The 17,714-nt window shown below is 41.4% G+C and overlaps 1 protein-coding gene across 3 annotated transcripts in view; it reads left to right on the forward strand.

The window, feature by feature from the left end:
* The first annotated feature begins 930 nt into the window (after nt 1-930).
* mapkbp1 (mitogen-activated protein kinase binding protein 1) overlaps nt 931-17,714 on the forward strand; it is a 71,253-nt gene continuing 54,469 nt past the window's right edge. For all 3 annotated transcript variants that reach the window (XM_083792329.1, XM_083792331.1, XM_083792330.1), the window contains exons 1-2: nt 931-1,588; nt 14,175-14,266. In XM_083792329.1, coding sequence (XP_083648455.1) covers nt 1,478-1,588; nt 14,175-14,266 — 203 coding nt within the window. In that variant the 5' untranslated portion in view covers nt 931-1,477. The remainder of the gene's footprint in view (nt 1,589-14,174; nt 14,267-17,714) is intronic.

Genomic DNA, 17,714 nt, shown 5'->3' on the forward strand with positions numbered 1-17,714 from the left:
TGTGTGTGTGTGTGTGTGTGTGTGTGTGTATATATATATATATATATATAAAATAGTCTCAAATTTGCATGACCATCTGACCATAGATCATCCACTATGGCACCTGAAGATTGCAGGGTGGATGAAACCTAAACGTGCAGCATATTTTGGCATAGCCTTGACTCTATAGCATCCCGTAGGCTAAATGTCTACTTATTTCGTGTCGTAGCTGTTATCTTATGTTATTTTAACTTTAATAGCCTATGTTAGACAGTACTAGTCAAGACACATTAACAGAATTTGTCTTTATCTCTGATCTTTTTGCTCTTTTGGATGTAAGTAAGCATTAAGCAATACGTCCTCTAGGGGGCGTTAGAGGGTTTCTTTACTCAGAGTCAAAAGGTTTTTGTCCAAAATAAAATAATGAGATAAGGTCTCTGTGTGAATGTAATGTATTTTTGTATTAACCAAACCAATTGATTTTAATCATTTTATTTTTGATTGGAAGAAGGAACTCGCGTGTCGACGGGATGGTGGCTAACCATCAAAACAAAAGGCACAAACGTACCCCATGCTTGCCTTGCTTGCATCATTGACATACTCCGACCAGCGGGGGGCGCTGTAGACTCCCCCCGTGGCGTAACGTGGATGGATGGATGGATGATGTGGGTCAGGTCTGAAACATATGGCTGTCAAAATGTAGATGGAAGGAAAGCGAGCTGGATTCATCTGGGGGACGACTCTGTTGCATGTGGCGGAATGAGAGAAACCCCAAGCCTTTCCTTTTGTGTGGAGATAAATACTGTAGTGTAATAGTGTATGTATGTGGTGGTTTACTGGACTCCCAGAGTCCCAGTCAGCCCAGTGCCCACACTGCTTCTGAACTGGTGTGTGTGTGTGTGTGTGTGTGTGTGTGTGTGTGTGTGTGTGTGTGTGTGTGTGTGTGTGTGTTTTCTGCAGAGCTCTGCACAATCTGAATCTGAACGCACTAGCCGGCGGTTGGTTTTTAACGACGCAACAGAGCAGACACACAACTGTCTGCCTCTTGTCTCCTCTGAGGAATAGACACATAAATGGACGTCAATGCTGCTTAAATTCATTTTTAAGGACCACTATAGCTACGACACGAGAGACTATTTTTTTAGAAGAACAACAAGGAAGGATTCTATAATCTGCAACAATGATCTGGAACCAAAGCAGACACGAACCTCCTCATTCCTCCTGACTGACTCCCGACTCCCCGAGGCGTTTATTTAAAGCCTGTTCCGTTTGATTTCCTCTTTTTCCTCTCCTTTTTATTATTTAATGTTTTTGTTTTGGAGCGGTTTCAGTTCTCCTTCCTTTCGTGTTTTATTTACATTTCATTTAAATCTGTATTAAACGCATCAGCTCGTACCATGTGACCCCGGGTTGCTGCAGTTTAAAAATCCTCGTCGTGGCTGGCTGGCTGGGAGACTTTGTGTGTGTTTTTCGGGGGGGTTAAAGTGTGGTTTTAATCATGACTGCGGACGGAACCAGCATGAAGAACCGAATCAAGAACCTGCTGAGGTCCCCGGCCATCAACCTGAGGAGGAGCAGGACTGTCAACAAAGAACACCTCAGTAAGAAGGTTAGTTTGGAACAGATACACTGTTGTGTTGTGTTGTGTTATCCACACACACACACACACACACACACACACACACACACACACACACACACACACACACAGTTTGCAAAAAGTACAGCGTACGATTTATATAGTGACGCTAAATGAAAAGGATAACACAAAAGGCCATGAGGGCTCTCTCCACTGTGGTCCTATATTGAATTCCTCAACACACACACACACACACACACACACACACACACACACACACTCGGGCCTTAAATGGTTTCAGCCGATAATACATCTAATCTAAAGTGTGCCATTGTGAACCTATTGTGTTCCAGCAGTATGAGGCTTTAAACTGTGTTTTAACTGTACGTGGAATAACAAGAAGAAATACAAAACTATTAACTTTAGAGTGTGTGTGTGAGTGAGCTAATGTGCACAATAAATCATCTGTATTGTTGATTAAAGGGTCATTTTATGTGTAGAGTGTAGACCGTTGAACAGAGCTAGCCTGTATTCTTTGTCATTTCAATGTAAGCAGATGCATTCTGGTTCAGAGTCAGACATTCACTCATAACATAATGTTTCATCCAGAGAACTGTCTGTCTGTCTGTCTGTCCCTCTGTCCCTCCTACCCTCACACTATCATACAGTATATGACTTTTTGTCTTTAATTGAATACTGTATTAGTCAAAATTCAGCATTTGGTACAGTAAGACATTAAGGCTACAAATGGATAACACAACATAGTCCTGGGGACTTGTTTCCATTGTTGTCCTATGTAGTAAACATAGGACAGTCACATAACCCAATAATATCACATTGTATAAAAAACTATATGTCACGTCTGTTTATGTTTCTGAAGAATGTCTACATTAAAGCACCCTACAGTATAGCCAGTGCTGTAAAGCAACTAAGTTAAGTACTGTACTTAACTACCTAAAATGTTGAGTTTTTTCCCCACTTTACTGGAGTATTTACAATTTTCAATACATTTACTTGATTCTACTCCACTACACCTCAGAGGCAAATCTTGTACTCTTTTTTTTTTATTTATTCTTTGGAGATTTTGGTTACTTTTTCAAAACATACATTAACCGCTTCAGCCCTATTTACAGTATATATTCTAGCTATTTTAAAATAGCCAATCTCCTTTCCTTGTAGATCTGCTATTTTCAAAAGATTGTTATACATTTTGTGAAAACTTGTAAAGTGACATTTCTGCACAATCACTGCTTTTACTTCGGTACTTTGTATCTTTTGATGCCCATACCTTTGTACCTTTTGACTCGAGTACATTTCTAGTACAGTATGTTTAACAGAGTATATCTATTCTACACTGCTGTATTAATACTTTTATTTTATTTAAGTAAAACATGTGAGTACGTCTTCCACCACATTCACTGATCCTTTGTGTGTGCATGTGAAATGTTTGATGTCTTTGCTGTTGGCTGTGTGTAGCATCGCCACACACACACACACACACACACACACACACACACACACACACACACACACACACACACACACACACACACACACACACACACACACACACACCCCTCTGTAGTTCTATGGAGTTCTCCATGTGTTGAGTGTTTGTTTGGGTTGTGTTGTTTTGTAGCATTGTTGTGTGTACTAGGCTACTAGTGTTGTGTGTGTGTGTGTGTGTGTGTGTGTGTGTGTGTGTGTGTGTGTGTGCGCACGCGCGACTGCGCATGCGCACCCTTGAATGGCTGATATGCCATACATATGCATGTGTACATACTGTACAGCCATATGGGGTCATCATGCCTATGTTCCTTATCTACAGTATGTTCCCTCAGTTTAGGGTTAAGCTTGGGGTTGGGGGTTAGCGTTAATGTTAGTTTTGAGGGAACATGGGTAGGTTTGGGAATGGGATCCGGAACCAAAGGAACCTGAGCCACCATTGAGGAACCGTTGGTTTCTTCACATTTGGAACAGTTTCCGGAACCGGGTTTATCACGCTTTGTACACTGTTTTATTTATACACTCTCAGAGTTACAGACCTGTAAGGGTCCATTCGGAACCCCCTATAGGAATTGTTAAAGGGAACCGTTAAGGAATCATTTAAATCCTAAAGGATCCCAACCCTTAAACATAAGGCTTGAGGGAACATGGGTACGCTCCCCAGCCACAGAACACTCCATGTCATTTCATGGAGAGATTCATCTGGGCTACGGCGGCATTCTAATTGGTAGCGCTCCGTTCACCCAGTAATGAACCGCTGTGACGTGGGGTCAGCTCTTGTCATCTAGCATCATAATCCATTTGAAAGTTCTGGGCAAAAATGTCTTGTTTGATCAAATATCTTCTCCACTCTTCCACGAGATTCACGCGGGGATGCATCAGTTAATCGAACAAATCAATGTCTTTTTTTTTGGATTTTCTTTTATAGGCGTAACTGTAAAAATACAGAAAATAGCAGATTTCCAAGCTCACTTTGTGAGTAAACGTCATTCAATGAGCATGTACATTATTACTGTACTGTTACAGGGGGTCTCCTCCTGGCACACAATTGTCTGATGGGCCAATTACATGTTAATTGTGAGGTCCTTGACATGAAAACGTTTGAGAAGCACTGATGTTGTAGTGTGATGATGTGTGTGTTGACATGGAAACATTGTATAGTAGATGTTAAGCACTTAACTCCCCCCCCCCGTGTTCTGGGGGAAACAGAATAGACACTAGTATGGAGCCCTGAGGGACTCCACTCAACAACGTATATTATATTGGGTTAAATAATTGTGCACCAATAGTTGAAACGCAAAGCCAACATTCAGAAGCAACGTCTTGTCTTGGTCAGCATTGGTCAATCAATCCATCACTGGAATCGATGGACTGACCCTGACCAACACAGCTCGGCTCTTCTTTCATTTAATTAATGTCTCTATTGGCCTGCAGCACTTAATCCTTATCCAAGTAATCAATCTAACCAATTATAACAAAAAATAACATGGTTTTAATACAAAAATAACTGGGGGGAGAATATATCATTGCTGATAAGTGGCAGAAACCTCTTATCTTCTTATTCTAACCAGTTATGTTTTTTTTCCGTAAATTAATGCCCTACTTTATCATACTACTCTACAGCATCACACCAAAGCATCCACATAGCAGATTCACAAGCTCTTGTGCCGCATTTTCAGCTTGTCGATCTGCTTGTCAACTTTTGCTATTTGAGAATTTGATTGCTGAAAAGTAACAGTTTTGGACATATGAGGTTTCCACCCGACAGACTATATATATTTAGGGGCCCTTCTTTTCTCCCCTGTTTTGTGGCATGTCATTATAGCTGAAGATTTTCAAAAATAGCAGATCTGCAAGCACATTGCGGGGTGAGCTACTTTGGCTATTTTTGAACAACGTTGTAAATCTTGATTTGCTAATTAGTCAAATTGTTTGATCATAAAGCAATTATGTTGATATGTAATAATTAAATGCTTTTGTCAATTAGTCGGGTAATCTAATCCATTGGTTGGTCTCAGTAAATTGTTGTATCAGAGCTATGAATGTGTGGCACATCATAATGTTTTCAATGTCACAGACAGCCTCCTGTCTCCAGATCTACAGCAACAACATTCCACAGTGATTGTTGGTGTGATTGTGTTTAACACACACACACACACACACACACACACACACACACACACACACACACACACACACACACACACACACACACACACTGCGAGAATGACAACACATCCATGTTTTTCCTCAAGTAGAAGGTTTCATAACGGCAGAAGGTGGGGAACATGTATTGCACAAAACAAGTCTGCATTCATGCCAACCAGATGCACATTGACACACACAGTGTGAACTGAACACTGGAGGAGTGCATGGAGTGGAGTGCAGATCTCTAGTAGGCTGGGTTGCCCAATGTAACGCCCGGAATTCGAACCCTGGTCTCCTCCTGCATGCGTGGAAAGCTATTCATCTTAACCACTAGCCGAAAAGGGAATTCCCCCTTGGCCGGGGGGGAGATATAGGGCATAGTGGTGGGCATGTTTTTCTGGTGCCACAAAAAAATCGGCCATTCATTTTTCGTATAGAGATTTACAAAAATATTGATATCAATTATGTTAAGCCTAGAATCAAGCCATTGACCGGTTAGTTGATAAGCTTTTTTGAATCTGAGAATCTTAATTTCCATCAATAATGTCTGTAGAGAGAAGACTTCCGCACACCCGGCAGGCAATTTGGAGCAGGTGCGATGATGACTGAGAGTATACAATGTGAAAGAAGGGACATCTGCACACTGCCACTTGCTAGTTCAGAGCAATTTTATTGAGCAACGTTTCGGTCTTGCGACCTTCCTCAGGCTTAATTCAAGAATGGGTTGACATTGTCACTAAATACATTTCAGGAAGTGTCAATCAATCAATAATGTCTAACATAAAAATCTACAATTTGCTGATAAAAAAAGGCATATTACATATTATATAAAATATTTATTACATTTATTTTAAATAAAGTGCACTGTCTTCAGTGTCTTACTGTCTTGGCTGTAACATCACATGCAAATGCAGAGACGTAACGTTCTTTGGCTTTTTTAATCATTCACAGAAAACCGGCCATTGATAGAACCACACTTTTAATTTAATAACTGTTAAATTGAATTGAATAATTTCTTAACGGTGATTAATCGATTTTCGATTAACGAATTGTTAACATCCCTAACATGAAACCTTTGATTATGTGAAAATAAAATGAAAAACGCTAAACAAAGGGTATTTACTATTTATTAAATATAATATCATATAATTTAATATTCAATTTAATTATTACATTTTTGTAAATCTCTATGGGAAAAACGAATGGCCGATTATTATTATTTTCCCACAAGAAAACCTGATCCTGGGCTCCCACTGTGTTACTGTGTTACTGTGCCGAAGTGCTCTTGAGCAATGTCCTAATTAACCCCTAAACCTAACTGCTCCCGATGGGCAGTTTGGTGCCTCGCATGGTTTCCTCTGCCATCGGTCTATGAATGTGTTTGTGACTGGGTGAGTCGGGGTGAACTTGTGTCATGATCCACTGAATCATTTCGTTTTTGTACGACCTCATGGTTCAACAGTGTGAGGCTGCCTGTTATAGTGCCACCACAATTTGGGGTGGATGTTCTTCCATGGCCTACTAGGTGTGTGTGACTGTGCAAAGTTTCACAGTGCCCGAGAGGTCAGCTGTACACAGCCAGGGGAAAAAACTAAATCTCTGCCTTCCGACATTTTTGGCCTGGTGGACATAAATTAATGATGAATTAACTCAATAACAACTGTGAGAATAAACCATGACCAAAATAGCAGAACTTTTATTGACAGTAAAGCTGCAGTAGCCAACTTTGGAGAAATAGAAAAATATCTCCAGGCGCCTTGATCCAATACAGAGGAAAAACTGTGGAGTAAGTTGCTGGTTGTACATATTGAATTAACTGCACTTAGACTTGGTTTGTGGTTTATTGAGGTATGAACATGCGCAATATCAGTATCGCAAAACACATTTCAAAAGAACTTGCCATACAAGACAAAGAAAAATTAAAGACATTCTCTGTCTCTCTCTCTCTCTCTCTCTCTCATTAGCAGGCAACAGTGCAGCACTAATACTATCGCTCCCTCTCTGTTTCTGGCACAACAGCGCCCCTACTGGTACGGTAGTCATAGTCATACTGGTGCTCATGAACCAACACATACATAGGCACACACAGGTGAACACAGACATTGCTGTTCCTTGGAGTGGTTGCACCACTCAAAAATCACATCCGTGTGAAGTGAGGGGCTCCCTTATCATACATCATCTCATTCTGGCCAATCACAATTGGCGTCCTCACTTTTGTCTTCAATGTTTGTGTTTATGCAATGTTTGTGTTTACACAAACCCTCAAAGCTGGACATAGGAGGGGCTAGCGCCACTAAAAAAAAATAGCATATGCGACATGTTGTGACTTGTGAGCTGGTAGATCTGCTATTTTCACTAGTTTAGGTCCAGACGGGAAGACATCACATGTTTGGTAACCACTGCCCGCTAGCCTAGTAGAAGATTGTCTGTCGCGCTGTGTATAGTTTGGAATTCCTGTACTTTACTTTAACGATGTATGTAGCTCCTTGAGAACTGGACCCTTTGTTTCTCGTGTGTGTGTGTGTGTGTGTGTGTGTGTGTGTGTGTGTGTGTGTGTGTGTGTGTGTGTGTCTACTGTCTAGGATCCAGTGGTAAATGAGAGCGACCCAGAGCTTCATGTCAGGTTGACTGATGTAGGTTAGGCTGTGAGTGTTTTCTTCTCGTTCTGTCCTCGAGGTCAAATCAGACCCATTACATGAGTGCACATCAGAACCACTGGCAATTATTTGTTACCATGACGATAGGACAATATGACCAAACTACTGTCCCAGACCCTCTCTCCTACGCCGATCTCCCTCTCAGCTAGAGCCATATGAAATCCGTTTACATTTTTTCCCAATTCAGTTTTTTCCGTTTTAATATTTCTGAATTCAGTATTTTGCTTTTTATGCAAAAGAAATTACCGGAAAAAAAACATTAGTGATCGACCGATATGGTTTTTGGCCGATATTTCCGATTACCGATCAAAAAGCCAGATATTACCGATATTGATTTAAGTAAAACACAATCGGCCCCGGCGCCATGGGGGTGCCTGACGGGGTGCAGAGCACCCTGAGTTGAAAATGTTGACGAATTAATTAATTAATTTGATTAATTAATTAATAAGATTAATAAATTAAGATTAATTTGTATTATTGCTCTTGTATTGCTATTGGAGACACTGGGGGGACACTGGGCAGGCACTGGGGAGGCACTGGGAAGACACTGGGGAGGCACTGGGGAGACACTGGAGAGGCACTCCGGGGCACACTGGGGAGGCACTCACGGGAACACTGGGGAGGCACTGGGGGGACACTGGGGAGGCACTGAGGGGACACTGGGGAGGCACTGGGAAGGCACTGAGGGGACACTGGGGAGGCACTGAGGGGACACTGGGGAGGCACTGGGAGGACACTGGGGAGGCACTGGGCAGACACTGGGCAGACACTGGGGAGGCACTGAGGGGACACTGGGGAGCCACTGGGCAGACACTGGGGAGGCACTGGGCAGACACTGCAGGGCAGACACTGGGGTGGCACTGGACATTTCATATCACACAAACACCATGCCCTTAATTAAGCCCCCTAAAAAAATTGGGCCAATTCCGTTTTTATTGGTCATTTCCGCGATTCCGTCCGCGATTCCGTTAACACGGATTTCATATGGCTCTACTCTCAGCTGGCCTACTGTCTGTCTCTCCTACACTGTCTCCCTCTCAGCTGTCCTAGGCAACTTAACGACAGTATTTTGTAAATCAATTATTTGACACACGGGGAGCCTAGGGCAGTAGGGGGCTAGGGGGTCTCTCCCACCTGGTTTGTGTTTTGACCTTCTCAGATGAAGTCATAGCTTTCTTTGTGTGTGTGTGTGTGTGTGTGTGTGTGTGTGTGTGTGTGTCCAGTATCTGTGGTTTCCAGGGAATACAATGTTACTGTAGCTGCAGGCTGCCAGCTCTAGAATCGACATCCTTTATTGTTACGTCTCTATAAAGAGGGTGAAATTAGAGTAAATGGACAAAATAATTCAATAAAATAACAATAGAAATGCCAGTAAATAAGTACTAGAAATACTATAATTCCAACAGGTGGCTTTGTTAGCTGCTGTGTGCATGAGTCCTACCTCAAATAAAGAATCCATTAATACATTTTGAATGTGTTTATGCACAATCATAATGGAGAAGAACTGAGGTCCCAGTAGAAAATATTCGGGTATAAACGGGTATCTATGTATACATTTATAAACATTAAGAGCCCTATTTTGTTTTAAGTACCAGTTCTTATGACTTAACTTAGCTCCTTCCCTGATAGGACGACATCGGACGAGATAAGGGTTTATAATGTTTAATAAAGATTTTACCGGCTCTTGGCGTCATCGTCACCAGGCAACGCTTTTTCTGTTACTGTCTGTCTGTCTTGCCCTATTCTTATTTTCCATGCCTATGTCTTGTTGGTACTTCTCCCCCGCCTGTCTGGCAGTGTGCCATAGTGAGAGGAAGAGAGTGTGTGTGTGTGTGTGTGTGTTAGAGAGAGATAGTCATGTGAGAGGAGGTGTACTGTGTATACTGACTGACTCAGTGTCACTGTCTCCATCCTGGAGATGGCTCATCCACTGTTAGCTTAGCCCTAGTGTGCTTTCTGGTCTAGAGCAGGGGTTCTCAACATTTTTGGCTGGAAAATGCTTTGGCCATGTCTCGCGACCCCCGCCTCCCCACCACCAATACAAATTGGCCGCTACAATAACCTTAATATTATAGAAATTACATCATGAATAAATAATGAACTAGATATAATGCACTATGTGTACTATGTAAACTTTAAATTTCCATTTTTCCAGCCATTCAGTTGCAAAAGAAAATTGGGGACCCCCCCAAAAATAATTTCAGGCCCCCCCCCCCGAGGGGTTGCGACCCCCAGGTTGAGAACCCCTGGTCTAGAGGGGTGGGCGTGCATGGATCAAGCCCTGGAGAATATTGATTAACTGATCGCCTGCCCCCGCCCCCCTCTGCACCTCACTCACACACAGTCAATGTAGAAAATGGTAAATCTATCCTTAGCAGTTAGTAGTCAGATCAAATAAAATAGTCGATCTTCAAGCATACGACTCATCAACTTGTGATGCGTTGTGAGCTTGTAGATCGGCTATTTCTGCCAAATGCCACTTATACATAAAATGCACCACTGTTAAAGCAGAAATAACATCTATTTTAAAACTGTTTTTAATATATAATATATTGTCTATATCCCTCAAACTTATTTCTAATGGTTTGAGCCTCAATCACCACTCTGATATAACCATTCCTTGTCATGTCTTTCTGGACTTTGAAGCAGTTTTAGCTGCAGTACCACAATGTCCTGAGGTGGTGGGGGCGCTGATATGCAAATGTTTTAATATTGGAGTCATTATAATACTGATGCTAGATAAAAACCAGGCTTGTTTCCATTCCATGCCATGCTTGGAAAAAATAAAGTGGAAATGCAAATTTGGAATTTGGAAGACTGAAGAGGGGGGAAGAATTATACCAAGTAGGGTGTTGGATACAGATGACATCACGCATACGTAGAAATCAGTTGAGCTGTTCCTGAGAGCAATTTCCATAATGATGTGAAAGCCTGATTGTTCAAAATTGCCTATTTGTGGGGATAGAAAACACACAAAAAATAGGAAAAAGTTGAATTTTATGTTATGGGTCCTAAGTGGTCTGATGGCTGCGCCATGATTTCCAAGTGGGCCCTGGTCCAGAACAGGTTAAGAACCACTGCTTTTAGAGACAGACGGGTAGAGAGAGAGAGAGAGAGAAACAGATTGTTGTAACAAGCATCCCTATTCTGGTTGGAGAATATTCAGGGGGGGAATGGAGTGGAGTGGACCCTGTAGCGCTGGCAGACCCTGGTCAACTAAGTATAACAAGATTTATGTGGTTAAAGACGGAGATGCTGATTTGCTGTGACAGCTCGTTATGCTTATAGTCGTTAAAGGAGATGGCCTCCCTCGTTAGGACCCTGTTCAAAGTCAAGGGTGTGTGTGTGTGTGCATCAGCCACCATGCACGTGCACGGTGCACGTGCGCCAGACACTGTAGACTGAATGAGTGTATGATTATGTTTGCTGATATTATGACAGTTTTAATCTGTAACTAAATGCACTTCAGACACACTTTGACTGCCAGCATTTATTTTTCAATCTTTGTACGTTAACTGCCACAACCTCACGACTCCAAAATGAACCGGAAGCGAAATGGGCTAAAACTAAATCGACGACCGTCATTTCGTTAACATGTTTCCCACATGCGCGACTTCCATGTTTACGGCCCAACAAGACTGTTTATTATCTCTGAATCTACGTCGCTCCATGGTTTTGATGTTCTGTCCTCATTTCTGACTTAACCAAGCATCTCGTTTGGAATATTAACACTTCTAAAGAGAGATCAGACGAGGTAGTAATGGAACATTATACCTCCCGGTTTTGGGGGGAAATGGACGGTGGGGCTTTTCAGAGTAAAATCTGCGCATCTGCTGGGCACTCTAGTGCCTTTATTCTGAAAGATTCCTGGGCAAAAAAAAGTGTTTTAATAATAACCTAATAACTCGTCCAAAGTCGTCCTAGGCAGTCAAAAGTTAATATATCATTGCTGTCTGGCAAAAACCTTGTATCTCCACTTGTGTTGTTAGCTTGGAGTTGGAGATTTTCACTATTTAAAAAAAAAGTCAACCAATGAAAAGTTATTTGGACATACAAGGTTTCTGGCCGACAGAGGCGATATGATTGATATTCTCGCATAGAGGAATACATCATAATATTTCGCCTTCTATGCAGAAACGTTATTAATCAATAAGTCAATAGATTAAACGGCTTGACTGAGAAAATATTGCTCAAGCTAATTAGCATGATCATTCAGACAAAACAAGTGTGTGTGTGTGTGTGTGTGTGTGAGTGACTGCGTGCGTGCGTGACTGCATGCATGCACTTTCATTGAATTAGCTAGTGTGTTAACTTCAATGTGAAGCGAGGCGTTTCTAATAAACTTAATTGACCAATCAGAGTGCAGCTCTACCATACAGCCTATAAACAACATACAGTGCTTTTAAGGTCAAATGTACAACAAGCTTTTAGATTATATTATCAACACTTGTCGGGTTTTTTTTTTCTTTTTTAGAAAAATGAAAATAGCCGATCTACAAGCTCACAATGACAGTCTTGTTATGAAGTAGGGCTTTACGTATTATGAAAATATGGAGATACAACTTTCTGCCGTACAGCAGAAACGTGTAAAGGTGTTATAGTCACTAAGTGTAAAGTAACTAAGTACATTTTCTCAAGTACTGTACTAATTTATTTTGGTATTTTTACTTGAGCTTCAGGCAGTGCTACTTTTAAACCGTTGTTTTTGTTGCTTGTCGGGTAGAAGCGGCATATGTCCAAATACCAAATACAACCACCCCGATTGTATTAATAACATTCTCTACCATACAGACTGGACAAAATAACATGTTATTCACTAGTAACATAAAGCTTTAAAATAAGTACTGGATTGCGGAGTTCCTCAGGGTTCTATACTAGTGTATTTTCTGTTTTGCTCTAAATTTAAATGTAATGGAGAGCAAAAGTTCTATTGGCTATTGTCAGCTAAGATATTTCAAGATGATGTGCTGTGATATTTCTATTTTCCCTAGTTTTTCATGTGTTTATGAGTTGACATTACTTCATTAGACACCTTGGTGTGTTTATGTGCAATGATGTCTTCCTTTTGTATTTAGGGTTTCTTCCTGGAGGCTGAAACCTTGACAGTCAAACGTGACAATGAAAGAAATGTGATATAGTGACATCACAATATCATCCCCTCCCCTAACCCCTCCCCCTTTATCATACAACAACAGCTATGGGTGCGGCTTCAGTTCGGGTGGATCACCACCCATCAGGGAAACCAGGCATACTTATATACAGTACATACTGTATACTTTTTTTTGGAAAAAAAATCTTCCTCCTTATATAATAATAATAACTGATCATGTTTTAGGGTGGAAAGAAATCACGGCACACCATCTTTATTATTGCGTGGAAAATAGCCGATCTAAAAGCAAAGTTTTCACCCAGAATATGGATGCCGTACCACACGCACCACTATCCCAACTCGCCACTGAAAATGTACTGAATTGAATTTTGGTCATTTATAGGTATTTCTAATACGTGATGTTTACCAAAATATGAATGCTGCTCCTTGTTTCACGTTCCGACTGCTGGCTTAAACATATTAAACAATATCCTGATGTCTGTAATCCACGTAACTCGAGAACCGTTCGCCCCACCGACTTCAAATTCAACACCACCACAGGGAGTGCAGTTAGTCGGTGCAGTGAGTTAGTCGGATACACAGTTTTCCAAAAGGCTCTGCTCAGCCTCTGCCAGGAGACCTATAATGAGTCTAACTGCCTTACCTGTGCAATTTACAGTCTCTGCCTTGAGCCAATTGATTGCCATGGCAAACCCAGCCTTATTCCCCACACTTGCCAATTGATTACTTAGTCAGTCCACTTTCCCCAGTCAGTTCAGTGTCTCTTCAGAGGCAGACATTCTCCACAGACGTTTACTACTGCACAAAGACTTACACAGACAGACAGCTAAAACGGGTGCTATGACAACGGATATAACGGGTATTTCATACTAGTGTGGCGTATGCATTCCCGATTTCATCATAAGGCTGTGTGTGTGTGTGTGTGTGTGTGTGTGTGTGTGTGTGTGTGTGTGTGTGTGTGTGTGTGTGTGTGTGTGTGTGTGTGTGTGTGTGTGTGTGTGTGTGTGTGTGTGTGTGTGTGTGTGTGTGTGTGTGTGTGTGTGTGTGTGTGTGTGTGTGTGTGTGTGTGTGTGTGTGTGTGTGCAATTTTAGCAAGTGTTTATTTGTCACTTTAAGCGGTATCAGTTCCCCACACACTGATAACATTAACAACAAGAATGATATGTCATTGACCTCTGTGACCTCTGCCCTCCAGGTGACCTTGGAGAAGGTCTTAGGAATCACAGCTCCGGGGAATCGAGCACTGGCCTGTGACCCCCGAACTGGACTGGTAGCTTATCCTGCAGGGTGAGATATACACACACACACACACACACACACACACCCCCGTTTAAAGGGGCATGAAACCATAACCGATTATGTCGTTGTCTGTTTTCCTGTAATGAATAAAAACTACAGCAGTGTAAGAACATGGCAGGCTGACCTTAGATTACACTGTGATGTAAGCAACATAGCTTGCACAATTAATAATTGGTGTGATAGGTTATTATTATTGATGATGTTTTTAGCTAAAGCTGTGTTTCCATCACAGTGTACTATAAGGTCAGCCTGCCTCCGTGTTTTAACCGTGCGTAGTTTTTAAGCTATACTTACTATACTAAAACAAATTGTTGCTGTCGGGCAGAAACCTACATATTTTAACTTTTTGTGTTTGACTGTATGATGTGTCTAATTTACACATCATACCTGCATCGCTTTTTTCCACCCCCATTCAGAATTGCCGTAGTCGTAGACCTTTCTTATATCGTGTCACTGTGTTCCAAAAATAAACAAAATCCTGGTGGTTTGACTCATGGATCTCAAGAAATATCAACTGACGGCGTGAAAACGCTTATGCTACCACTGCCAAATTAGTAAAATGTTCGCCAGAGACGGACTGTATCAAATATGAGTGACTGACTAATGACTATGGTAAACAATACAGAATCACCTCCCCAACAATATCGCCGAGACGGTTTGTTTATTGTTGATCACAATGCTTATATGAGAGGATTTTAAACTTCCGCGGTCCATGAGATGAACAAGTGAACTTCAGTACTCTGTATTGATTTTTACTAATGTTTCACACCTGTACCAGATCCGTTTTGAGCTTGTTGATCTGCTACTATTTCTGTATTTGAATCCTGAAAACTATTCAAAAATGTGCAAAATGTACACAATGACCCGGCACGCCGTCTGCACTTGCAATATGAACACTTTCACCTTTAGGTTTCATGCCATTTTAATAGACTAGCCCTGCTCATCCCTCGTTTCCATTACAAACATCTGATGCACTTTCAAACGGGAAGCTTTATAAAGATTATATGGTGTGTACTTGTGGTTGTGTGAACTAAAAACATCAGCGGTAGTGGTAGGACAGTGCTTTTTTACCCCATACAGGAATACAGTGAGCGTTTATTTACAACTCTGTCTGTGAACTCAGCCCTGAATGAACCCACTGTGTACAAATAGAGAGCTTATATTCACGCCTATTTGGGAATTAACATTTCCAAGGTTCTGCCTATTATCATGGAGGTTACTTACTACTTTTTGAACTATAGGCAAGTGGAGTCACGCCGTTTTGTGCTTGTGTGGCACTGCTATATTTTCAGACCTGTTTTGAAGGAAGCCAGTGATTTGCTTGTTTTGAGGGAAGCAGTACATTCCACACCTGAGTGGCAGTGCTGTGGAAGGTGAATCTACCCATATTTGTTCTAAATGTGGGTGGCACCAGATCATTGTTTATGCTCCCTCTAGTGTTGTGGCTGTGGGAGTTGCTCACCTTTATCAGTCAAGTAAATGGGTGCTGAGGGCCATTTCTTTATGTTATATGAAAATATGAATAAATATGGCATTTGAAAAGCACAATGAGTCTTTGTTTACACTAGCAAGAGCACAGCGAATAAATTCTCTAAGTTAACATTTTAATCTCAGTAGTTTGCAATGACTTGACCTTGTATTGGCGGAGGAACTTTTAGAGCTACACTGCATGAACTGCTCTGGGAAATTGCACCTGGGCTTCTGTACTTATTGCCTAACATTGAGAGAGCAGCTGTACTTACTTACTGATAACTAGTTCCGTTTTTTTTCTTGGTTAAAAGTGTTATTTTGACATACAGTAATGCTAGGTTCATTGTTTACCTGGTATCCTATAGTGTCAATGTACAGATTATTATTTTGACCGTATATTGTTGTCTCCACCAGGCCGAAGGCATGGGGAGAGAGTATGTTTTGCACTCCGTCCGTGTGTGTGTGTGTGTGTGTGTGTGTGTGTGTGCGCGTCCGTCCGTCCGTCCGTTACCAGCTAATCTCCGGCACCGTTAACCCAGTCGATGCCAAACTTTTGCACACATACTCCCTGGATGAAAACGATGAACCTCTGCCCCACATTTTCCAGTACAGCCTGTTCATATTTCATCCTAATTTGCTATAATTGGCTTTCAAAGTTTGCAGGATTTGCCCGTTTTTAACAAAAAGCCTACACGGCCGCATTTGATGCATGTGGTTTACCTTGCTTATTGTAAGTCACTCTGGATAAGAGTGTCTCTGCTAAATTATGTCTGTTATGTCTGTTAGGGGTCGTTCTATTGTTATAGTCACTGTACCGTGTGACTTTATCCTTTTGAAAATATATCTTTCAATAAAGTATTCAATACTTTCAAATCGTTAGCTGTAGTTGTGTTAGTCACTGTACCGTTAGCTGTAGTTGTTTTAGCGGTTGTTCTGTTGTTATAGTCACTGTACCGTTAGCTGTAGTTGTTTTAGCGGTTGTTCTGTTGTTATAGTCACTGTACCGTTAGCTGTAGTTGTTTTAGCGGTTGTTCTGTTGTTATAGTCACTGTACCGTTAGCTGTAGTTGTGTTAGCGGTTGTTCTGTTGTTATAGTCACTGTACCGTTAGCTGTAGTTGTGTTAGCGGTCGTTCTGATGTTATAGTCACTGTACCGTTAGCTGTAGTTGTGTTAGCGGTCGTTCTGATGTTATAGTCACTGTACCGTTAGCTGTAGTTGTGTTAGCTGCAGTTCTACTGCTATGTGTAGTAGTGTTGTATCCATGTTACAGTATCTGTAGTTCTACTGTTAGGTGTAGTAGTGTTGTATCCATGTTACAGTAGTTACATTATATTTCTACTGCTAAGTGTAGTAGTATTGTATCCATGTTACAGTATCTGTAGTTCTACTGTTAGGTGTAGTAGTGTTGTATCCATGTTACAGTATCTGTAGTTCTACTGTTAGGTGTAGTGGTGTTGTATCCATGTTACAGTATCTGTAGTTCTACTGTTAGGTGTAGTGGTGTTGTAGTTCTACTGTTAGGTGTAGTAGTGTTGTAGTTCTACTGTTAGGTGTAGTAGTGTTGTAGTTCTACTGTTAGGTGTAGTAGTGTTGTAGTTCTACTGTTAGGTGTAGTAGTGTTGTAGTTCTACTGTTAGGTGTAGTAGTGTTGTAGTTCTACTGTTAGGTGTAGTAGTGTTGTAGTTCTACTGTTAGGTGTAGTAGTGTTGTAGTTCTACTGTTAGGTGTAGTAGTGTTGTAGTTCTACTGTTAAGTGTAGTGGTCTAGCTTTACTGTCAGATGTTAGCCAGACTCATCTTTGAGGAATGCACAATATGTTGCCAACCATGTGGGAATTCCTCCTTCTCCCTGTCTCCAAGAAGCTATAGCGTGCTCTCTCTCTCTCTCTCTCTCTCTCTCTCTCTCTCTCTCTCTCTCTCTCTCTCTCTCTCTCTCTCTCTCTCTCTCTCTGTCTCTCTCTCTCTC

Source organism: Protomyctophum parallelum (genome assembly GCF_964188405.1).
Source record: "Protomyctophum parallelum genome assembly, chromosome: 20".
NCBI classification, from domain to species: domain Eukaryota; kingdom Metazoa; phylum Chordata; class Actinopteri; order Myctophiformes; family Myctophidae; genus Protomyctophum; species Protomyctophum parallelum.